Genomic DNA, 25,838 nt, shown 5'->3' with positions numbered 1-25,838 from the left:
TCAAGGACTGTCCTTTTATTGTCGTTTCGGTGCCATAAAGATGCCAAAATAAAATTATACGTACGTTGTTTTTTTTCCCATTGCACCCAGATGGCATACATGCCTGTTCTGTAGATTATTTGAACTCAATCTTGACTGAAATATATATATTTTTAAGAATTCCTTCGTACAGTCACTGCCACTTCATGGAAAAACACACCCCCATTTGCATAAAGACATATAAAATGAAAGCAATATACAATTTATGTTCCTTTGACAGTACTTATCACGATAGATAGTCAGCATAACTTAATACAACTGCATTGCATTTCGAGAATTCTCCAGTGTATTTGTGTTTCCAACGCACAAATCAATTATCTGGTAATGAGAAGTGGTGGGATGAATGACACAGCATAGGAAGACCTTCACCAAGCAGCGAATTCACAAAATGACTCTTCCATGTATGTACGTTGAACTTCTTTCACGCCGTACGTAGCCAACCGTGCTCATCGGCGGTGCAGGACAGGTAGTAAAGTACTCGTGCAGAATCTGCACTTTAGATCGTTTTCTTAACAACACGAACCCCCATGTGGTTTGTGAGGAAGACATGTTGTCTTTATAAACGCTGCATGATGAATGCATGCTTCTTGCCAGGCTTCCTCTAAAATGCCTGATATTTACAAATGCTATACTGTTTAAAAAAAGAAAATGTCATGGCAAACCATCAACAGAAATACGATTCCACGAGGTTGGCTAGAAAAAGACGACAGCCCTCAAGACAGCGGTTAAACAGTTTGCACGATGCTTCTGCAGCCAGGTTTACCACATCCACCACATTCGCGTGCTCACTGTAAAGACACGGCATTGGAAAGAGTTCACTCAGGAACGTATCAAGCATTATGGTGTCAACGTAAGGCTCAAGTTTGTCATGCAGGCTAAAATAAGCGAGCAATTGTTTTGAGATTCCTATGGGTCTCACTAGCCACGTGGGGACATTAAAACTCCCATCAATGTAACTGATGCCTCAAAGTGCAAAAAGTTGACCACAAATCAGCACACAAACTCATTATGCGTTGCCGTGGGAGCATTGTGTAAAGGCACATTTAAACAGAACTCTGTTCCGTGTCTCCACATGTACATACAGGTATTTTTAGTCCATCAGCCTATTGGCTTTCCAAACGAATATTAGCAAGCAGCATATGTTTAAGCAAGCAAAATCAGCGCCGGTTTCGACCTTCTGGGTCTCTTCATAGGAATAAGGCTTGTTAAACAAATATTTCTGAATAACCCGAAGTTCTTGGTAATATACCTGCACACAATAAAATCCATCAGCCAAACCAGCCAGCAACTTTATCCTGGGCCAGGCCGGAAGAAGCACAAGACGCCACAGTCGTCTTACCGAGTGCCCGGTTCTCTGATTAAGTGGACGGAAAGTGGAGCACGTGCCCCCCTCCATGTCAAAGCCTCATCTGTCAACCCGTACCCAGGAACACTCCAGCAAGACAGATGCCTTTTTCCTGGCACTGCGTGTACCATTCAGTTTACGTGGCACTAACAGGACCGACGGCTCACGGCGCAGACACAACGACGCATGTGCACACACACACACATACCCGCATGTGTGGAAATGTATTCAGAAGCACTTAACACATGTGCCTACCAGCTGCAAACGTACAGAATCAACTGTGAGGGTGAGAATATATGTGGCATATCGTCTTAGCATGTCATGTTAATAAAACACCTTTAAGATTGCATAATTAGCTCATTTATTGAAAATAGTTTTCTCGTACACTGCATGCGAAACGAGTGCTGTATGTCTGTTAGACTTTGCATAACGATGTGACAATTAGACGTAGAATTAAACAAACTCTACATTAACATCAAATGCATATAGGCCCTAATAGTGAGTCACCACGAAAGCCAGAGGGAATTTGTGTTTTCGATGCGTGGATGAGTTATCTAGTGAACAAGCTACGTTGGGCAGCCTAAGCGGTTGTGTTTGGCGTTTGCTACACAGATTCGCTGTTCGAATCCAGTGGCTGCCCCACATTAATACTGCGTTGTGTTGCGTTGTGGGTATTAAACGTCACGATGCTACGCGCCGTCCACCAATGCACGTTGCAGATTCCCTGAAATGTTTGACAACAGTAGGTCCCATTGTGCACTAACGGTCATTGGTCCAAATTTGAACAAATACCTGCGAATTACTCAATCACCGTACGCACTGCAAAAGCTTGGCAGGAACCTCCTGAAAAAGAGTTATGAGACTCAGTGAGGCTCTCCTGGGTTAACAAGCCTAATAAAACAAACTCAGGGAGTGGCTATGAGAGAAGTGCTGTGGCAAGAAGCAGTCCTGTGTAAATAAAATACTGGTATCACATGCACATAGCCATTCCTCAAAATGTATCATATTTCAGTTAATCTCCGTATTTATTAAGTGACGTCAATAACCTAACGAGTCACTCTGTATATTTCCTCAACAACAACAAAATAAACATACCACGCACACCATTCAGAGTGCATACCATGTGCATAAAGCGCACGCACAAACAAGATCTTTAAACCTGCTGAGCGACTGATGCAATGTACAAACTTTCCAGCATTCCATCCAGCCCCCCACACACAATATACGTAGCTGCAGTCCTTGATATTTGAGATGTATGATAAAAGTCCCGAAAGCTTTTTAAAAGTAATGCGTTAGGCTTAACCGATGACAAAAGGTAAATATAATCTTGAGAATGTGTGAAACAAGGGCAAATACATTTTTTTAACAAGGTTAGACAATGGAAATAGTTTGCACAAGAGTCATATACTGGTACTTTGAATAGACAAAGTAAACGACTTAAGAAGTATCTATAGTTTATAAAATACCATTTATATTCTTATTTATGAAGTGTGTTCATAGGGAGACCCATTTCATATTATGGGGAATGTTACTCAGAACTGTGGAGCGTAGAGGTGTGAAATCAGGAAAAATCGACTTTCTGCAGCAGTGGAATCTCTCCCGCTCGCGAGCAGGTGACACAGGAGAGAAGGAGAGTTGGCGTTTCCTTTGAAGGACAGCGCAATGTGTATCAACAAGGACACAGAGGCAAGCGTTCTATTTTGAAAACAGCTGGTCCAGCGTTTAGGAGCTCAGAAAATAAATACACATTTTCCCCCAATGTTATCCCACTCTTGCTATCGATGTCACGTAATGAGACGGAGAAATTTCAGAAGTATAGCAGAGTAGCGCAACCCTTCGTGGTGGTGGAGAGCAAGAGAGCGTGGAGAAGTGGACAGCAGATAACTGCTTCTGAGATCCGTTCAAGAGCAGGGCAGCTTTTAAATGGGAGCGCGCGACTTTCACGTGATGGTCCTACATTTTAAAACTGTCGACGCAAATTATATAACTCCCCTGACTTAGCACTTCAAACTGCATCAACTTACACCCGCATGGACAAAAATATAAATGCATTTGTAGGTTTTAAAAAAAAGCACTTGATATAAACAGTGATAAGCATTGAGTTCCAACATAACGAGCAAACGTACACACGTGTCAAAGCATCGACCAACAGCTTAACGATTGTTGACGAATGATTAATAGTCTGTGGCTTGAGAGATGTGGGGCCTGCAAGCCTATGGAACGAGAAAGGATCATTAACTGCAGGGAATGTTGGCTTGTGCGAGGGTAGATTAACTCTGTCACAGGACGGAAAGGAGGGCTCCTTGCACCTGATGCCACGTGCTCTTGCACAGTGGAGCAGTTAAATCTTGGGTGCATTACTCTGCTTATAGCTTACGAGTCTACGTTTCAGAGATCACTTCTCCTTGCATGCTTGTAGCATGCGTTACGTTGCGAGATTTGTTTTTTGTTATTACAATTCTGATATATATAAGAACAATGCCCACTTGAATGTGTTGGATTGGACTTGAAACTCTCCGCCAGGTTCAATGAGCAGAATCAAGGCAAGGAGTTTATTACTTCAAAAGGACGGCAACTTTGAAAGCATGAGAACATAAGAGATTTCGTATTAAAATAAAAAAAAACTCTGTGGTCATGTTTGATAGACGTGAATATTTCGTGACGTTAAAAAAAACTGTTGTTGTTTCTCGGCTTCGGCGTTGCGCACACTTTTTTGTATTGCAGTAGAGGTTCCACCGGGTCGAAGCAGTAGCAACGACGACGTCAACAACAACAAAAAAGAGCAAAGCGCTGCAGTAACTTCGAAGAATTGCATACATTCGGGTCGAGTGAGAGACGGGGCGATCTGTCACGACGAGCCTAGGCGAACCGAAATGCCGACGGCGTGAGCCAGTGGCGAGCCAGAAAGGGTTGGGTGGGTGGATGGATTTGGGAAGCTTTGATGCGAGGAAGAAGCAAAAGCACCACGCTACGTGCGTTCGCCCTCGGCTCGCTCTCTCGCAGGCTGTCATGGACACACAAGAAGAGGACAACGCTCTCGACGGATGCACCAGCAGCAGCAACGGGAGCAGCGGCGATTTAGACGGCCACGGAGCGGTAAGAGAAAACAATAAACCATTGTTCGTAATGATCGTGACAATTGTGTAGGCTAAAAATGGCAACTCCTTGAGGTTAGCTTGTAAGCACAATGGTGGCAACGCGCATTTTTTTTTTCATATACATATAAATTCTCCTTTCTTAAATTACCGGCGCATTTAGAGATACAATACAAGGTTTCGCACGTAAGATGCCAAAACTACAAAATCTAGGCACGAGTGGCACATTCTTCAAAGCAGCATTGGCTCATCATGAACTCAAAAGTCATTTGTCCAGCCAATGGAGACAGCAGCAGGCACTGACCGGGCCATACATAGGTCGGCCTGGTCCCTCATGTCGAGATCCAGACATCCCACAAACTGCACGCCCTTTCCACGTCAGACAACGGAACGTTGCAAGAAACAGGGACCTGCATTGTCAGGTGCCCTTTGCCTCAAGTGCACAAGTGGCACAGTGGCAGGCAGACCACACATTGGTGCGGCGTGCAATGACAGCAATTTGCATACTGCATAGTTCGTCTCTACCTTGCAATACTTTTATTCGGTGTACAATAATAAATAAAAAGGAATTTTACAGTTTACGAGAGTTTAAATGTTTCCAAATATTCACCAGCAAAAATGTCCTGAGAGAAATGCTACGTGTAAAGCATTTTGAGTTAGCGCATACTGTATAAAATGTAGCTTGCAGAGAACAGCATGTGTTTTTAAGTACTACAGTACATGTCAATGCAGAATAATTTCATACAATAAAAGCCTTTAGCTTACAAGTAAATTAAAATGTTAAGTACCGTACAAAGTTTTCTGTTGTTACCCTATCTTTCCATCTCCATTGTCCAAAGTATTTCCGTGCTCAAACCAGCATTTGGGTGGCGTCAAGCGTAGAAATGTCCGCATTCTTATGAATGGGACCAGCTAATCCAAAGGACAACCATTGTTGGCATCCTATTATTTGGGCAGAGTACCCATCGTCACCACTGGAGGATGATGATGGGCTGAGTTGCCAAACTTTTGATTCTGAGTCGAGCTCTGTCTTAGTGCCACCCGGGTCAGTCGGCAACAGTATTGTATGGCGGCATCCCTCTTTTAAGAGCTTCTAGTTTTTGTTGGCATTGCATTGTCATAGACAGTGATAAACTTAACGTTTTTGTTATCTAATAATTGTTTGGTTAACTATGAACAAATAGACTCCTAGAATGAAAATCAATTCCAAAGTCAATTAATTGTCATGGCACACAATAATACGATACAGCCCTTTGCTGCGAGCTGTTTTAAGTTGAGAATTTTAAGTGACTGACAGTTGCGTGAAATTTCAGAACCTAAATATTTAAAATTATCACGTGAAGGAAAAACATACAAACTCACTCACGAACCACATACGTCAGAACATGTCTGGAAAAACACACGACAAAGCAGAAACACTGCGACGTCGAGCGAACATGATCAAGTTGGCTATGACCTCAGTCTAATGTGCAGACTTTATTCTTTTTTGTGATGATATTGAAACTTGTGGAGAATTGGGGGGGGGGGGGGGCAGGGTTATTGAAATATAAAAACGCTATCGATGTACTGTACTTAACTATATGCCTGATTGGGTGTCCTCTGCTGGTTTGGAACAATGTTATATTTGGCACTTTGCAATTTTCAAAGATACTTTTGATGGCCTTAGCTCTCTGATATGAGCTTCCTTAGTCAACTCACAGCACGTGTAGCATAACGTCGGACATCTACACGCGGTACAAACAAAAAAAAACGGAGAACTGTACAGCACAATTGAGAAATCCCTCCGCAGTACGGATTGTCGATGTGCTTGTTCACCCCAAATTGGCAGTGTCCTTTATCTCGCTATCTCTCTCCAAGCGTGGCCACAATCCGACTTTTGCCGCGACATGCCTTCCTTGTGCTGAGACCCCCGCATGACAAGCACACAGAGACCTCGTGCGATGCTACACATAACACTCAACATCCATTTTAATAACGCCTTTTAAAATGTCACTTTACTGCAGAGGGGAGAAACCATTAATGGTGGAATGAGACACTTGTGTTATTCGTTTTTTTAACCTATTGCTTCCAACCAATGAAAAAGTCACACAATTGTGTTTATTACACAAACAGAAATGCACACCGAATTCCATTCACGCACGCACTTAACACGTGTTAACACAGATTTTACTCTGTTTCCACAGCTTTTGTTGCTTTAATTACAAACACAGCCTCATACGCTGTGAGATGGCTGTGAAGTACAAAAGTGGCAATGCCTTTAAACAAGGAGATCATTGACCCTGTGCCTTATGAATGTAGTTGTTCACGATCGAAACAAAAATAATTGGCCCAAGGCAATGAACAGTCTAGATTTAAGACAGTGCTATAAACAACAAAACTAAGCCACCCTTTGTATGCCAGTTGAGCCATAAACACATACTTCTTAGCAACAACGAAAATGTGCTGCATTAAAATTTCAACTTGTGTACAAAGTGCAAGAATTGTTGTGGCTTCCAGGTTTTTAGATTCTCGTGCACGAAAGTTCTATTGGAAGTGCATTGTAAGCAGTGAAGCCTGCAAAGCAATGGAAGGGATAGGAAGACAATGCCACTGCCTTGAAAGAGACCCACCCAAGAGCAGGCGGGTAGAGTTCAAGAATTTATTCATTTTTGGAAGAAAGATTTGCTCCATCTGCTGCCATGAGAGTGCCCTACCCCCCATTTATAAACACTGACAGAAGGATGGTAATAGGGCTAGCATAGCATTTTAGTGTACCATTCTCAGGGAAATGTGTCCACCCCTCATTTTTGCACGTGTGTGTTTACAGATGCACATGTGCAGCCCCCTTGTGTGAACCCACTGTTGGATGAAGGCTTCCCTAAGCTGTGCAGTTCCTGAGGGTTGTTTGAGCTAACTTCATCACGCTGGTCAGTGCAGCTCTCGGTTGGTGGCACAGAGCACAGATGTTGGGAGAACCATACAGCACAATAATGGATTTTCTGCACTTTAAATACAAAGTGGTCACCCGTCCATGCACTATCCAGGCTAAACACTGCTTAGCTTTTGAGCTCTTACAAAATCGGGTGCATTCCAGGAGATTTGGTCAAGGCTATCTCTATGCACACCCAGAGATAAATAGAATGCACATTTCTTACTCTAAACTGTCGAGCAAGTCATGCAGAGCTCACCACTAAAGACAAAGATCCCCCGTATAGCCTTAACAGACTGTTGGAGCAAGTGCTCTTAGTGAGCACCTATGACAGCCGGCACGGTACACGAGCGGGTGGGTGGCCAGCACCATGCCTTTGTCTCCCCAGTGGCGATTTTTACCCATCGTGCCAGGTACTCATTTGAGGCTGAGTCGACCTAGTGGAGGCCCAGGACTGATTCAGATAATCGACACCCGTGTTGGCCGTGAGCGGGAATCAAACTCGGGTTGCCGGGTTTGTAGCGCAGTGCGCTAACCATTGCACCACCACTCCCCACTGTTGAGCTTGCCAAAAACAGACAAGACACCTACAAAATTACATTCCGCTGGTAAATATCTTCAACGATAGGGTTGATTCAAGAATCATTATTCACCTCTCAGCCACATTCCAACAAATGCCAGTTTATGGACATACTGGTTGCACCACACGAACACCTCTAGAATTTTAACACGCGGAAACTTTTCTCAGAAGAATTGTGAGCAGAGCAGTGTTCTCTGATTATTTGAGTAATCAATGAATCTAGAGATAATTATCGGTTAGTATACTCAACTAATCGGACAACACACAAAAAAGTTCTGCTGGACGGGAGGGGAAGAGCTGGGTACAGTGATGTCATCAGCATCATCAGCCACATCACGATGGGCATGGATTGTTAATGAGGCTTCCTGCCTTCACCTTCAAGAGGCAGAGTGAGGGGTGACCATCTTTTTTCAAAGGGACACGAGTAATTGATCACAAAAAAGTAGTCGATTGTCATTTTGTTGACTAATCGACTCATCGTACACCGGCTCTAATTGTGTAGAACTGCCAGGTTAACAGAGAAACGTTGCAGATTTTAAAAAAAAATGTCTAAGTAAGTGTGTGGCAGAGGGAGCCTGGTAACACGTCACTCACCTCGGTCAATCTGAGCAAGTTCCTGGTTCTCGTCCTCAGAGTCGTCCTCTTCCTCCTCACTCGATGAATGAGTCACCTAACGACGACACAGAGCACGGTAAGCAGAAGCAATCGCATCAGATGGCTGAGAAAGAGGCTGTCCACATTATTTTTGCCAAAGCTTTGTTGGTTTGGCAAGCAAAACACAGGGTCTCAAGTGAAAACAACCAGCCTTCTCCAATCCGAAGGTTTATAAAGCGCCTTATCAGTGGATTGCTGAATGAAGGCCTTCCCATGCCATGTTGGTTGAAAGGGTTGTTTGACCATACTTCACCACGCTGGTCAATACGGGTTGGTTAAACATAAAGCTCACATACGAACCCACTTCATTTGTAGGCCATTGAAGGAAAAGTAGCGGTGATCATTGATTTTATACTATTAGCATTAGCTCCAGCCCGAGGTGTCTAACAAATTGAAAGGGGTAATTCACATGGAAAATACACTACCCTTCCAAACCTTTCTCTCTTTAGATCGCATCTTGCCCTACCTACACTTGTCCCCACCTTTAACACGTAGGCTATTGCGACCAATATCCACAAAAACCTCTATTATTGTCGCCACCTCCACACCCTAATTATTTTTTTCTTAAAGAAATGTTAATAGTTTTTTTTATCTCACCAAATGTGCTGCATGGGATGGGTGAGGTTTATCAAATGCTGCAGATGTCCAAAAACGCAAAAAAAGATGTATGTTGCAGTCAGTGGTGCAACAAAAAAAACATGCCCAATGGAAATACCATTGATGCCCTGAGACAAAAAAAAACAGCTCAAATGCCACTGTGACCCACTTTCAAGGGTGCGGTTTGCTACGATATAATTGTTGTTCGTTTTTCCAGTTAACGTCACGTGTGCCTTTGTGCTCAAGGTCACGTCTGCAGCGTTGAGCTATACACGACTGGGTTCAGTGACTCCTAAAAACTGAAAATAAAATCGTAAATTTCTCGAGCTCAAATATTCTGCTTACAGAGCAATACACTGAAAGGGCATCAACCAATTTACATTTTACTGTAAATGACTAATTAAATCATTATATAAGTAAGCCGTAGCAATAAAGTCCACAACCGCAGTCTCCAAGGTAGCATTTAACGTGCTAATTTATGGCCCTCTTCTCATTGTTGTTAATGACGTAACCGCTGACATTTACGTAAGGTCAATCTATTCTAAGGCCTTTCTTGGAAAAAGGTGATGCTTTTTTTAAATATATTTTTTTTACGTGATTAGGTTTGAAGTTCATATTAATATATATACATTTATATTTTTCAAAAAACTTGAAATGCGATCTAAAATTTCAGAGCAGAATAATTTGTTTTCAGGCCCGTGGCGTGACCTTGTTAAAAGGGGGGCATAAAAAGAACCCTGGGAGAGGCAGGAAGGCACCGCAGTCAATGTTAAACAAATGTTTAACATCGCTTAAACTTACACTTATGTTTAAACGCTAAGCAGAATGAGTAACGACGCAATCTGCTTGTGTTTATGTGCATTCAGCTCCAGTTCTCACCAACATCTTTTAATTTCACGATAAAATTTTACAATGGACGGCTGAGCCTTCTTCTCGGGAGGGGTCAGCTCTACCAGCCTCCATAAACGCTCGATGGCTGCTGCTGCTGCCTTTGATAACGAAAAAAAAGATTTGGGCATGTCCATAACAGCCTCTAAAATGCTTAATGGGTGGCTTTTACGTAAGCTCGTGCTAACCAACCCACTCCCCAGACAATAACAAACTACAGTGCACAGTGGGTGAAGTCAGAGTTCCAAATTTAGACCCGCTGATCACCAATATTACATTGCTCACCGTGCCCGGGTGCCTGTACACCTTCACGCGATTACGTTACTGTTTCAAAATGCACGTATCTTGCACGCTAAATTAGCTTAGCCATACCATTAATATTGTTACAATCACTCAGTCCAACTTACTGGGGCACTGCATTGATTTTAAGCCAGCATCTGTATTTCTGCCGAGTATGAGATCTATTGACCTCATAGAGCTGAGCTTCAGGAGAGGCGTCTGTGGCAGGCCAGGTGCAGGGAGGGGTAGGAATTTGAGAGCAACAAATCGCCCTGCTGAAAAAAATCGCTCCCGTGCCCAGAGCTTGCAGCCAGCGTGAAATTAACGGTGCAAGGGTTTTCATAGTTGTCATTTTAAAAATGACATTGCTCATCACACGTCACCATCTTTCCATAAAGCCGTACACTTTCTCAATCATGAGAAATGTTAAATATCGCCTGGAAAATTGACGGGCAATCAATATTTTATACGCACAATATCCTCCGTATTGTATAACGCACCACAGAGAATAATTAAACACGAATACTGAACTTGGAGTAAAGTATGGGCTACTCCCACCTGCAAGACATCGGACCAGCATGGAAGAAGAGGATGCCAGATATTCTCTATGGGGGTTTTGTGAAGCTCTCTCCAGTGGAGATCCTTTCGTCAGCAGTGGCGTGTGCAGGTAACAGAAGGGCTGCACCTTAAAGTGTAAGTCCTGGTGGTGAACTTGTCAGGCAAGCAGAGGTGATTGTCTGTACTCAACTCCTGGGCTACGATGCACGACACAGGGCAGTAAAATGCTGAACGACTTCCTGCTTAACAAGGCCTGCGTGGCCCCCTCCTCAGCGCCAGAGCTAAACGCAGGTTCCACGTGCTGCACCACACTTTAACCTCTCGGTCTTAGCAAATAATTTGTATTCAGATCGGTGAAACTGGGGCAAGTCTACAGTAGGAGATATTTAATTTAACAACTACATCAACGACATCGTTGTACAATATATGTTACAGTGAAAACATAAAGTACATAAATACACAGTACTATATTGCAATAATTGTTTCCTATACTTTGCACACTGCAGTGTCATGCCATGCAGTGTATTCAGTTGCGCGAATGTAGAACAATTACAGTGCAGGAGTCATCTCAGTATTATTGACAATACAAGACTTTATTAGCATTGCATTTAGTCATGTGCATGCTGATTTGTTGTTATGCTCAAGTGCATTTTATACAAGTATTTATTTTAAAACAAAGCCAACATTCGAATAATTAACAAACACTTTATTTCAGCAATGACTGTCATTGTACAAGCATTAAAGATAAACAAAAGATATTTACAGGGTAAACAATTCAACTAAATACAGACATCAAAACAAAATTGATATGTTTAATTGTAAACATGATTAACTGTGCCATATTTGCATTTAGAGTGTCAGATTATTCACACACATTAATAATGAAAGAATAATTGGAAATAATACCACACCTATACCACGAGTGATTACTATATTAATAATTTGTGATTACAGCATCAATGATGACAGTGACAATGATGGATATGATGGAAATAACTACTGTAATTTTAAACGTTCATGCCCTCATCAACGGATGCCCATTTAACTCTGTACCTGCTGGTGGACACTTCAGTTGATCCAAGAAGGATTTAAAGGAGACTCCCGAGGGTTCAGGTGATAGCTTAAACTATTTTATGACCCAGGCACTTCCATTTTATTGGCACCAGCAGATAAATTGTTTCAAACAGTGGGCTACACAGTACATGATGTGGGTTATGTACATGATGCTTAGGTGGCAACTTGCTCCTTGGTGTTCATGTATTAAATGTCTATCAACTACCGATTACAAACTATTTATTATTTTACCAGGTAAGGTCCACTTAGCTATATAGCTCTTTTTCAGAAGCGAACTGGCCACAAATGATAGCTCAAAGAAGTGGCTTATGATGTGGAAATGTATAGCAGCCAAATAATCTAAACGTATGTTTATTCTAAATGCGGAGAGAACCCCCAGAAGACCTGGAAAATAGTCCCAGCGACCACGAGAAGAACATGCAAGCTCCAAAACTACAGGCATCAGGGTCAGGATCGAACCCATGATCTCCTGCACACCAGGTGAGGTAGTTAACATCTCGCCATGGTGACACCCCTTAGATTTCGATTTAAAGCTTTCGTGACTGCAGGGATTCATCTTCTTGGTTCTTTCGGTTTTATTACTTCCCTTCTACGTGACTTTACCGAAAGAACCAAGAAGATGAACCCCTTAGATTATGGATAACCATTTGTGAGCACAGGTCCATGCACGGTCAGTATTGGTGCTTAAATCATTGGCTGTGCACGGCTCCTCGAGAAGATGACACGAGAGCAGATGGGCGAGGCATCCTGTGCTCTTCACCACAGCCGCAGGTCTGGTTCTGAGCCTAGCCGAGATGACCTCACTTCCTGAGGCTTTGCAGCAGCCAACAACATGTAAGTAGGTATTTCAGGCATCGCCAGATTACCCGTGGTTCTTCTGACCTAGGCATGTTATATCTAGGCATCAGCCATGACCTGCACGGCATGGGGAGAACCTCACATAGCAGCAGCGGATTGATAAAGAGCTGGACATTTATATGTACACAAGCAAGTGCTGTTGGGAGAGTATTGCGCATTGCCCACCAAGCACTCCCCAATTTGCCAACCGCATTACCAAATCCATTAGTGCTTTCACATGCGCCTTTATAAAAATGCACCTAATAATATCTCATTAGTCTATTATTTGGTTGACGACAAAGTTGGCCACTGCGCCCAGACAGCACTGAGTGGCATAAACAGACAATTTAAAATAAACGTGAAAGAAATCTAATAGGCAAGCGCAGGCCTTCCCAGTGGCCCACTTTGTCCTGAACTCTGCCACTTGTGGCAAACATCACCCACGGGCCCCTGCAAAATACTCCTAAAGCCTCAACTGCTTTGCGAATTAAACCCTATCCAGCATTAAGCGAGCGTTGTTACTTGCACAAAGCAATAAAGCTCCCACATAACGACAAAAGCAAATGAGTTTTACATTGTGTTTGCGCCACGTTTTGCTTTGCTTGGGGAATAATAATTTATGTCCACTGTACATGTTAATTTAATCAGTGATGTTAAATTGCCACCATTACATTGCTCGCATTACTCTCTTAGTGTTCCAAACGGACCCAGAATGTCCCGAGCATGTGTGGAGTTGGGGGGGCCTCATGACACGGGCTACGATCACTCAGCCACGCTATTCAGCTGCTATTGCGCAAGAGGAGGCATCCAGTAGCATAAACGCGACTTCCAAACCGCAATGAACACGAGCCCCACATTCCGAAATAAACACTTGCACAAGCCCGGCCAGAAGCACAAACAACCAATTGATAATGACAATGAAAACAGCTCTCAAGAATAATTGGGTGGCATGCGGTTATTCTTTTCAAAGTTTCTGTTTGTTTATGTCAAAACTGTTATATATGGTAATACATTACATGTGGTAATTATTATTATTCTTCTTCAAAATACTATATCAGACAGGTGTTAAATGGATAGACTAGATTATAATTATCCCCCCAAAAAAATCACCAAGTTCACCTTCATATTATTTACCAAGGAAAGCTTTACTGACTCTCAACACTTAAGGTGGTTCCTGCATGTTGGGATGTTTGGCTAATTCCATTCAGGAATGTTTTCGGCATATCAGAAGTGTCAGTTTGTAATTGAAACCCCAGGTCGTCGTGAGTGAACGGTTGTGTGCATTTCACGGGATGATCTCAGTGCACCCTCAGAGGGCGCACAGACCACGAAAACACCAACAGAATCCAAACAAAGACATGACTAAACACACAAAGACACACACGCGCGCATCTCGTTCGTTCAAACAGCAGGCATTCCCCCTTGAATGGCGCACAACCATATCCTCACCAGTCCGTGTACGCATGAGTAACATCTCACTCTGGGTCACTCACTGCACAAACGAGCAGGCGTCGTCAGCGAGCCACGTGCTAAGGCTATTTACATCTCCATCTCCCCCACGCCACCTTTAATGCCCTACTTAGATTTCGTCGTATACCGTCATGCAATAAATCTGCATTCTGATGGGCTGTTTATCGCGGTACAACGCTGTTGTTCGGTTTTATCGCACATCCTCCGCTTCATGCGTTGCCTTGTGATGCTTTTCCCAAACAATAACAGAGCCCTTTGAAAACGTCAAAAGATACATCGATAATGCCAGCCTAAAAACCCCGCCAGTGAATGCCTTGTTCCCCGTGGGTGCTTAAATAGAGGTGGAAATGTACTGGCAAGCACATAACCTGCGCGTTGGTGAATCCCAGTGAAGGATTATATGCAAGGTCAAAACTGCCTGCTGTCAGTACAATAACTAAATTGAGGCTTTGCTCAAGTGCTTGAAAATAAGAATGTTGATGCAATAATGTGAAAGATATTTCCGCTCCTGGCCGCAACTAGAGACTCTGACATGCGTCATACCACTAAGTAAAACGGACATTTATCTCCAATGACCACTCTGTAAACGTTATGTAGCTTAATACAATGATGATAATAATAATATATAATATACAGCCCTTCGTCAATCCACTGCAAAATGTAGTTATTCCTGACACCGAGTACGTAATGTGGGTTTGTTTGACCATACTTCCCCACGCGTGTAAATGCTGGTTGGTTGAGGGTGGGTGCCCAGAACCCGTGGCTGAATCGAATTCAGGTGCCCTTGGGTTCTTAGCACCGTGCGATAACCACGGTGCCACTGCTCCCCTGTCCCGTTACACCTTTCAAAGAACTGTCTATACGTTTATAGTGCTTGCTGGAATGCAATAGGCGCATGCGATGCCTCGTGTCAGCAAATATTACTCAATATAGCACCAATCGACGGCCAAGAATAGTGATGGAGTGGCAGCCAAGATATGGGACGCGTCCGAGATGGAAAGTCAGCGAGGAGATGGAGCGATGAAATCAGCATACTGTGTGGGTGCTATGTGGAGTATTAATACTTCTCCATCGCAGTTTTGTGAGAGTATAGTGACGGGTTTGGGGAGGGAGGCGACAGCTGAGCAGTGGATTGATCTTGGCTGGTGATGATGATGATGACGGTGGTGGTAGCAGCAGTCTATTGTTGGCATTGTAAAGACAACAAAGTGATTTGAAAGTTGCTGCTGCTGCTGCTCCTGCTGGCTGCAGACAAAAGATACAGCCTCGTGCCATCAGCAGTCGATAAGCAGTGAAGGACACGCATGGCTATTGTTCTCCCGTCTACTCAATAAAGTTGTGTCGCGACGCTACGATGCGCGGATACCTCTGCTTGCCAGCAGTTAATGGCTTGTCTGGTGATAACCAACAAAGATTGTCATCACCATTTCGATAAGACATGGGTTATTTACAATTGTTTACTCCAGTATGATGAGTGATGAACTGCAAGATCACACGAGCCAGCCAGCCAGCCTGTTATCCAGCCAGCTAGTTCGTCAAGACAGCCACTTCACTTCCCCGCCAGCTCACCAGGCATCCAGGTAGTCAGACGAGCAGCTAGTCCGGTGAACTAGCCAGCCATCCACTCGTCAATTAGACACCCGCTCAGTCATCGAGACTACGAATCATATCGCTGGTTAGGTAGTCGGTTAACACAACTAGTCAATCGGCCAACTAGTCAAATAACTCGTTCTACGCACAGCCATGCAGTCACCCAGCCTGCTAGTCAGTCTGCTTCAGTCACGATATCCAGTTCGCCTAACGAGCCGGCTACAGTCAGTCAGCAAGTCAAGACACCCAAGTCAACACACCCAAGTCAACACACCCAGCCAGCCCCCTCCCATGAACCAGGTCAACTCTACACAACATCACCTGTGATGACAGCGAGCAAGAGAGCATCAGGGTGCTGGGGGTAGTGTGGTGATGCCGTTAGTGGTGGTGGTGGGTGGTGGGTGCCAAGTGCCCCCCTTCTCGCTCTACCTTGAGCTGTAGCGGCTGGACTTCGTCAATGGTGTACGCTCGTAACTTCTTTGTCAGCACCGTTACCATCCTAACCGGCCGGGCGTGCCCGGCTGGGCTGCGTGCGCTACGGGGGGGGCCCTGCCTCCTCCTCGCTCGCTGATGCTGCTGCTGCTGCCTCCGCTCCGTCTCCCGTAGATGGTTCGTTCCCACTCGCCCGCCCCCCACCTCCTCGTCCTCCTCATCCACGTCGTCCTCCTCCTCCTCCGCTTCGTATTCGTCGTCGTCGTCGCTCCGTCTCCACCGTGGCGGCGCGGCTCCGCTACTGCCGCTGCTGCTGCTCTGGTGGTGCTGGTGGTGCTGATGGTGATGCTGCTGCTGCTGCTGCCAACTTTGCGCACAGATGAGATACATACATGGGGCTTGCGGGTGCTAAGTCGCGCTTGCGCTACCCGTGTGTGGGGTGGGTGGTGGTGGTGGTCCTCAAGCTACTACGGAGAGTCGCACAAATCCAGCTCCAAACCAACCTCCTCCTCCTCCTGCACCCCCCCAACAATCAGCGAACGCGCGTGTCCGTAGCCCAACTCCCACGGGTGTCTGCTTTGTTGTCGCTGGTTTTGCGTCCTTCTGTCTTGTTTGTGTGTGTGTTTGTGTTTGTCGAGGCTACTGCTGCTGCCACTGCTGCTGCCACTGCTGCTGCTGCCTCCGCTGTTTGACGTCTGCGCTCATTCATCGGCGGCTACTGCTGCTGCTGCCCCCGCAGGCTTCCTCGCTCCGCCCTGCGCACTCTGGCCCGCTCTGTTCCGCGCTCGCTGCCACCCTCTTCCACACAACTCCCTCCCATCCTCTTGCACCTCCCTCTCTCTCTCCCTCTCTCTCTGTACCTCCTCTTCCGTGCACCACCTCCTTCTCTCTGCACACACCCCCCACCCCACCGCTTTCCTCTCTCTCTCGCTGAACTCTGTAATGTCACCTCCGTCCCCTCTCTCCTTCCACCCACGACTCTTTTATCTATCTCCGCACTTATCTATATCTAAACGCACTTTCCTCTCTCTGTGTCTCTCTCCACCTCCATCTCACTCTGTTAATTCACCCCCCCCCCCGCGTCTCTCTCCCTGAACTTTTCTCTCTCCCTCCCTGCACCTCTCGATCTCAATGCACCCCCTAACCTGCACCAACCCCCTATTCTCTATCTTCCTCACCTCCCCCCCCGTCTCCCTGCAACCTCCCTCTTCCCCACGTGCTTGGCCAAACCCACCGGTAGCTCCATTGGCTGTCACTCCGCCCTCTCTCGTCTCAACAACCAACAACACAAACCCACATTGAACCCGCATGTGGGGGGGGGGGGTGAGATGGTGTGCGCGCTCGAGTGCTGCGATGGCTTCTCTGCTTGTTTGGTGGATTGCGCGGTGGGGTTTGGTTGAGTGATGGGGAGGGTCCCTGGGCTGGTGCTTGTTAATCCTCGAGTGTGGCTGCTGCTGCTGGTGGTGGTGGCGGTGTTTAGGATTTGTCTGGGTTGGTGGTCTTGGGTATCTTTGGTGGCGAGGAGGGGGGGGGGGTAACAGCAGCAGCCTGTGTGGCCACTGAGATATACACAAAAGATTCAGCTGCCCCCCCCCCCAGCACACACACAATGTAGGTTATGGTGGGGGTGGTTGTGTAGGGTGGTGGTCTCACAGATTATGTGGCCCGCCAGTAAGAACCGGCGATACGGTGTCCAGGTGTGCATGCACGTGCACTCTATGCCGACGTATATATGTGCTACTTCTTTCACACCGTAAGTAGCCAACCATGCTAATCGGAGGTGCGGTGATGTGCAGGGCCCCAACCACGAGGTGGTGGTGGGAGGAAATGAAACCTTTCCAGGACCTTAGCTCCGGGACAGCTTTGGCTGAAATAAAGTCCTGGGTGTTTGTACAACGAGTGCTGTGCGTATTGAGGGGCCGTCCATAAATGACGTCACGCACCTAGGGGGGGGGGGTCAGACATTTGTGACAATGTGTGACGAGGGGGGGGGGGTGAGAAATGTGACGTCACATAAAAATGCGCAACTTTAAATAAATATAGACAACACGTTCTACTTAATTAAATAGACTTTTGAATAAATGTTTTCTCCTACAACATCAGAGTGCAGCGCCAGATTAGATACCCACCACAATGACAATAGTTTAAAGCGATTTGAAGCATGTTTTATTTTTTGAGGGGGGAGGGGCAGAGCTTTGTGACGTCATATTTGAGGGGGGGGTCTGACTTTTTGTGACGCCGTGTGACGACCGGGGGGGTGGGGTCCAAAATCGTCCAAAATCGCGTGACGTCATTTATGGACGGCCCCTGATGTACACGTGCACCTATGTATTGGTCGGTGAAGCGACTGCCGACATTCATTGCGAGTAGAACTGCTAAATGCTTCATGTCCAGTGAATGTAAAGAGCGAGTCGCTCAGTCCCAGCACTCGAGGTGAAATAGGTGCCGCGTGCCGTCACGTGTTTTGTGCGGTGGTGGTGATGGTGGTGGTGGCATTATTATCGTGAGCCGGGCTGTTTGCGGAGGGAAGGTGTCAGCCCTCGGGAGAGCACCCCCACGCGTTCGTGGTCTCAAGGTGACCGCGCTGTGGTGACGATAACGAAATAAAGTCCGTGCACGCACACCAGCCCCCCCCACTCCATCACAAACATCCCACCTCCAACCTCCCCAACATCTCATTCCCTCCCTCCCACCTCCGCACATCCCAACCCCTCCCCCATCACCCACTGCCATTCACACCAAGGGGCTGCCTGCCCCGTCCTCACCTCATTCACAATAAGAACGTGCGGATTCTCTGGCGCTTGCAAGAAGTAAACCGTGGTTTCATGTCAGTTGTGGGTTATCGTATATGCACAGTGCTGTACTGAACAGGGATTACATTTCTAATGGGAAGTTTTCCAGTGGGGCTCCCAACCACCTGCCCCCCCCCCCACCGCTATGGGGGGGGGGGCACGTAAATGTTATTTACAGAGCTCAGCCCCGGACAGCTCCAGTTAAAATTAAGTTAAAGACAGGCTGGTCCAGATGTCTTGTGACCCCCAATTAATTAACCCCAAAAAGATTTTGTTCCCTTGTATATTATTTTTTGTAGAAAATAAACCTCTTTTTAAACATTAACTCTTAGAGAATTAAATGGGGGTCACAATACGTCCGGACCACCCCGTACAGAATTCAATAATGTTGTCGCCGTTGTGATAAGCGTACACCGTATAGTACACGAATATAAAACCAGTTCTAGGTAAAAAAAAATAGTCTTATTTGGGTAGTAGTTTGTAAAAAACTAAATAATATGCCAGACTTACCGTGATATACTACTATACGGTGTTGTGTGATAACTCCTTTATTATATACGTATACCGTAAATTGTATTTATTTCACGCATAAAATATTCCATAAATTATATTTATATCATAAATCGTGTTTATTTCACATAAAGCAGTATATACTACCGCGACCAATTTTCAATATAATATACGCTACGTACGTTTTATTTACAAAAATGTTGACCAGAATGTCACTTATTTTACAGCAAGACAAATAAAACCATGAACTGCAAAATAATAATCGAGTGAACATCGCCGCCGCATCTCCTAGAGGTCATGCACCGAGGAGACGGAGCAATGACAGCTCGTGTGACAGGTGCTGGCTGGATGTTTGTTCCACTGCAAGATCGTGAGAGGTGACGTCGGCTTAGGAGGCCTTGATCCAGAAGTGGATTGAACATGGCTGATTATGCATATAATGAAATATAATGCGTATTCTTCGGTTTTTTCGGTAAAGTCACGTAGGTAAAACATTAAAATTAATAAAAGTAAAATAAAAATCACGACGTTTCGGAGGCAACACAAGCTTCCGTCTTCAGGTGGAACCGTCACAGCCACGACAAGTAAATCTCATTTACTTGATACAGCTGTCGGGCTGTGACGGTTCCACCTGAAGACGGAAGCTTGTGTTGCCTCCGAAACGTCGTGATTTTTATTTTATTTTACTTTTATTAATTTTTTACCTACGTGACTTTACCGAAAAAACCTAAGAATATGAATCCTTGCAGTCACGAAAGCTTCAAATCTAGAAATATAATGCGTGTTTTACATAAAAGCATGCACCGAATATCATTTTATATATCGCACATCATTGCAGTCTTCGTGTGGCGTTTGCTGTGAGCCATCCCGCGGCATCCAGGGTAGCTGAGTGGAATAGTTCCACCAGAGTACGCGTGTTGTACTGATTGGGCAGTCATTGGTGGTCTGCGCCAGCTGGTTTGCACCTCGCTGCATTCAAAGTTTGATTAATACTGGTAGGAACGAAGTGCACCAGACCACCAATAGATGATATCGTCCGTCCGTCCGTCCGTGTATCAACATCGCCCCCTACTGCAAACACTTGGCATGACCCTGTCCGACAAGATGGCCGCCCGCTCCCCCTGCGATCTGTGAAATAAACAAGATGGCCGTCGCTTCCGGCGCCTCACGGCGAAACTTTAAACACTAGAATACAGTAATTTTTTCTTTAACTCCTCTATACCCAGTCGATATCCCTGTACCGGTACTAAGTATTATTCCTACCAGCCCACCCCGCAGGGTCCTGTTCCCTTGACCTTCCATTTATGGAAGAAATTTCCACACCTTCCACGTGTTGTTCGGACACGGTTGAGAGTGGCCCACTGTCGTTATTATTGCAGCTAAAAGGGCACATTGGCTTGACATGTCATTTCAGCATTGTGTAAATGCAATCACTTTATTTCATGAGTGTGGCCAGCGGAACAAACATAGAGACATCCCCGACAATTGGATAAACTGATAATCGTCACGCGCATTGCGCCCTCTTGTGGATGCCCAGATGCTGTACAAGCAACGAACTGCACAGACTGCCAGATCAGAGGTTTCACTTCCAGATCCTGCTACAGACTTCCCTCTATTTAGCTTTGCCAAGGGAGTTTTTTTTTACATAACCTGCCATCCTCGTAGAGTCGTGGAGTTGGAGGGAGATTTTGATACCAATATTGTAGCGAGGGAGAGGGAGGGCGGCTGTATTGTTGGAATGTTGGTAAAAAAAATTGTACAATTGGGCAATAAGTGTATCAGCCAAATATACATTTGGGGGGAGATCTCGTGAAGAATTCACGATAGACAACAGCAGATCACGTTGTCACTCATTCTGTTTAGCGTTTAACATTTGTTTGAGTTTGTTTAACATTGGCCCTATGTCGTGCCCTCCAGAGTTTCTGTATACATCCCCTCCCCCCCCCTTTAAATAAGGTCGCGCTACATTGTTGTGACACAGTAAGGCTGTAGTATACCCATGTAGGCAGCTGTCCCCTCCACTACCCCCACTCAACCCACCACACACGTCCCCGTCCCCCCCCCAACCTTGGATACAGCGCCCCCGGGAAGCCACACGCTCGATTAGCACTAATGGATGGACTAACAGACTGCTGGCCATCCACCCGCAGTCAATTAACCACAATTGATCGATACCTAAACATAAGATATGTTTTGGACTGTGATTCGACGATTTAACTGAACGGGTCGGGTGGGGGTAGTTCGTTACTGCTGGCAGGACACGTTTGGCGATTTTAACTGCCGTATTTTATTTATACAAATTAAACATTTTACTGCAGTAATACATTTAACATTAGAATATCATTGAAATGAAAATGTGCAAATCCAATGTATTTAAGATGTTATCTACATAAATACACATGTGCTTGGCGTTTATCACAGTTATTAGACGACAACGTTATGATAAAATTGTATCTTCATCTTCCGTATTGCGTTAACTATTTTTGGACAACGGTATGTACTGTACTTATAATAAATAGCGCCCTTGATTTATCAAAAAAAAGCCGCACTTGAGTCTCAAGATTATTTTTAGGGAAGCCCTTCTTCATCCATTCGGGATGTTTGGCCAATTCCTAAATTAGCATCTGGCTTCATGTGGAAGTAAACTGGAGTACCCAAAGAAAATCCATCTTTTAAAGCTGAACTTTTTTTTAAAAAAAACCTCTCATCTCACCACAGATGAATTCAACAAAAACCTATTGTGCTTCCATCTTTTCACCTCCAAGCAAAGTTGATAAGCTTGGTTAAAAATGAAACACACCGGACATAGCACGAATGTGCTATTATTAAAATGACATATTTTTTATAACATTAAGTGTAAACATACTATCTGCCACGTATGACTTATACAAAACTATATAGTTGATCATAGATTATCCGGCTGCCTCCAACATTATCCGGCTGCAGTCCCGGGCCGATCCAACGAAACCGCTCCAAAGGCTGTAACCCAGTCCGGCCATCGGCACCATGTGCATGACAAAAAAAGTATCTAAGCTTGATTTCAGTGTCAAATATCGCATACAGTACATTATCCACCAGATACAACAACTTAGTGAAAATACTCTACGTATATACATTTTTCATGACTCAACAACAGTAATAAAAACAGAAAGTATACACGGTGCGATCCGGCGAAAAGTGCTTTGTGTAATTCGTCGTTAGCCGGAGCACCGCTCTCAAGACTGCATCAGTCCAGCGATTGTCAAACACATGGTTGAGTTGAAACAAGAGCGTAGTAGTAGTACGTACATCACCCCATGCATTCTTCAAGATTGGAGCGGTAAGTAGGGTAAAGTAAATACGGTAACTTTTTACAGGAGTGTACTTCATTTTGTCTATTTTTTATGTTTACGCCAATTTCATGTAGTAAACTAAATTAAAACAATAAAAAAAACATACACACAACACTGGAAAATGTAATGTTATCCAAAAATTTGCAATAGTAAGCTATTTTAAATAATACTTTAGTCGTGATTATCCTGCGTTTTTGAAAATCCTGCACCCCCTTCCCCAAAGCCGCCGGATAATCGATTATCTAATGGACATACACACAATGTAGTCTTCAGTTGTGAACAAAAACTGCCAATTATTTATTTGAAATTTCGATTTAAAGCTTTCGTGACTGCAGGGATTCATCTTCAGGTGAAGAGGACGGCTGCTTGCGTTGTGGCCGAAACGTCGTGAGAATTATTTTATTATGTGTTGTTTTTATTATTTTATTACTTCCCTTCTACGTGACTTTACCGAAAGAACCAAGAAGATATTTATTTGAAACTCTACAGCTGGTGATAATGGCCAGTGGGCTAGAATAACTACTGAGTGGCAACCAACGGATGGAATGTGCCCAAGATGACATCCACCACGGAGTTGGAGCAATTAGATCAGCAAGTGTTGGGTGGTTCAGTCCATCGTGGAACCGTGAGAGGTGGTGACAGCTTGCGAAACAGTTTCAGCCAGCAGTGGATTAATTATGGCTGATGCGACTAGCTCGAGAACATACAATGCACGGTAATGTGAATAGTCGATGCACAACATAAACAATTTTACTGATAAATTCAAAACAATGAAATTACCCAACACATTGAGCCTCCGGTTATAATCTTAGAACCAGTTATATTATGCATAATGTATGGTCACTCAGAATACAGCACTTACTGGCTAAATTTTTAAATAAAGCCCTTTGGTAATTTGGTATGGTATATTTTTGGCAAATACAATTACTTGATTAAATATTGAAATGTTCATTAAGTTCTTCATAAATAAGCAGTCAAGGGAATTTGATGACTAAATCAAAGTCAAATGGTATTTAACGATTGTCACGATCCTGTTAATGTACTGTGGGTACAAGCTAGTAAGTAAGATTGTGCATCATTGCTCAACAGCATTTGGTCAACTTGGGTTTTTTTTACGAGTTAAACGTATATTTCTAGACTTACATTATACACAAATTATGTAGCATGGTTAGATGAGATTATCATATTGAATGTTTGAGGCATAATTTATGTGTCTTTCTGGAATAAAATGTTGAATGCTCTAATTGGTTTTGTTTTGTTTACATTCCGATCAGAAGAGAAAATGATAATGACACCTTATATAGCACCTTTCATAAAATCTTAACGTACTTTAAATCAGTGGCAATGGGGGAGGGGTGCAGGGGGGGTAATAAATGGCTGAAAGTTTAAATAAAAAGTGTTTTCTGAAAGCAAAACATTTTTAGGCAGGGCTTGAACATCTCAAACTTAAAGGACTCCCTGACAGCCTTCGTCAGAGAGTTGCACACAGTCCAGGTGCCACAGAAGCAAAGGCCGCTGCTCGTGGACTTGGGCTTCGTTCTGGGGTTGAAATGTCGGGGCACAGCAACTCCCCAACATATGCTTGTGCGAGATCATTTGGGGCCTTGAAAATGAGGAGGACCTTGAATTCACGAACGGAAATGAAGATTTTGGCGCAGGTCAGTTCAACCAAAAGCCACTGGCAGAGCCAGTGGGGGGGGGGTGGCACGTGCGCCGCCAATGATCCGATCGAAATCCCCAATTTCGATCGGATCATTGGGGTTTATTAGTAATAAATCGGCATTTTGAAAACCCCCACTGCCACTGTGTAGCATATTATTACGTGCCAGGGACTCTATGAGATGATAGGACAATATTCTGAGTCCATAATTGGCAATAAGTAACGGCAAAGCAGTTATAAGTGACTCACAGAATTGTGCGCAGTTGCGTATACGGTACACGACTTCCCTGAAGGCATTCACCTTCAGTGAGCGCAATGCCGAATTCGACCCTCGATCGATGGCTGCGCCATCGCCGCACACGCGTCGAATAAAGAGCAAGTCCTTACTAACAACTCCTATAATTTTTCATTGCTGGGGGGGGTTGCCCCCCACTACCTGAAAATCCCGGCTCCGCCATTGCCAAAAGCCATGGACTAATTCTAGGGACAGCCTTGTGCTTATGTGAAGGCTTGAAATTAACACAGGTCTGTTTTACCACGTAATTGATGCTTACACTTTCAGCCTTATTTCAACCATGAAGACACCTGACGCGTATTCAATATTTATATCAAACTAAGCATTTTCGTCGTTGTGGAGAATATAAATAACTAAATAAATAAGCTGGCAATGTCTTCTTCACATATCCATCTCTCCACATACAAAAAAAATATTTATTTCAAACCCTGTCTGATGCATGGCCTAACTCCTGCAGCATTGTTTCAAGACAAGTAAACTGCTATGAACTAGGGGATCTAAGTTCGATTCTTAGTGATGGCTAACAACAGTGGCACCCAATTCACAAACCTGAACTGACCAGTGAGGTAAAACAACACCTATGACTGATACGACGTGGGCAGGCCTTAATCCTGCAGTGGATTGGCGAATATCTATACTATACTTATTTGACACCAGCATGGTTAAACCTGCAACGTTTATAACATCACCTTCACATATGTGGCGAGATGTTAACTGCCTCACCTGATATACAAGAGAACGTGGATTCAATCTTGACCCTGACACCTGTATATGTGGAGTTCGCATGTTCTCACCGTGGTCGCATGGATTTTTCTCTGGCCCTTCCGGATTTTCCCTCATTTATAAACATACATTTAGAGTATTTAGCTGATATACATTTCCACATAAACCACTTCATTGAGC

The 25,838-nt window shown here is 44.5% G+C and overlaps 1 protein-coding gene across 1 annotated transcript in view; it reads right to left on the bottom strand.

Annotated features, from left to right (window-relative positions):
- The window catches only part of LOC144933541 (uncharacterized), a 103,847-nt gene extending 86,648 nt beyond the window's left edge, over positions 1-17,199 (bottom strand). The window contains exons 1-2 of the mRNA XM_078858431.1: positions 16,344-17,199; positions 8,562-8,637 (exon numbers count right to left, since the gene is read on the bottom strand). Of these exons, the coding sequence (XP_078714557.1) occupies positions 8,562-8,637; positions 16,344-16,736 (469 nt within the window). The 5' untranslated portion in view covers positions 16,737-17,199. The remainder of the gene's footprint in view (positions 1-8,561; positions 8,638-16,343) is intronic.
- Positions 17,200-25,838: the final 8,639 nt, after the last annotated feature.

The sequence above is a fragment of the Lampetra fluviatilis genome, chromosome 7 (assembly GCF_964198595.1).
Source record: "Lampetra fluviatilis chromosome 7, kcLamFluv1.1, whole genome shotgun sequence".
NCBI classification, from domain to species: Eukaryota; Metazoa; Chordata; class Hyperoartia; order Petromyzontiformes; family Petromyzontidae; genus Lampetra; species Lampetra fluviatilis.
The sequence above is the reverse complement of the archived record's forward strand: the minus strand, read 5'-3'. Positions and strand labels throughout refer to the sequence as shown.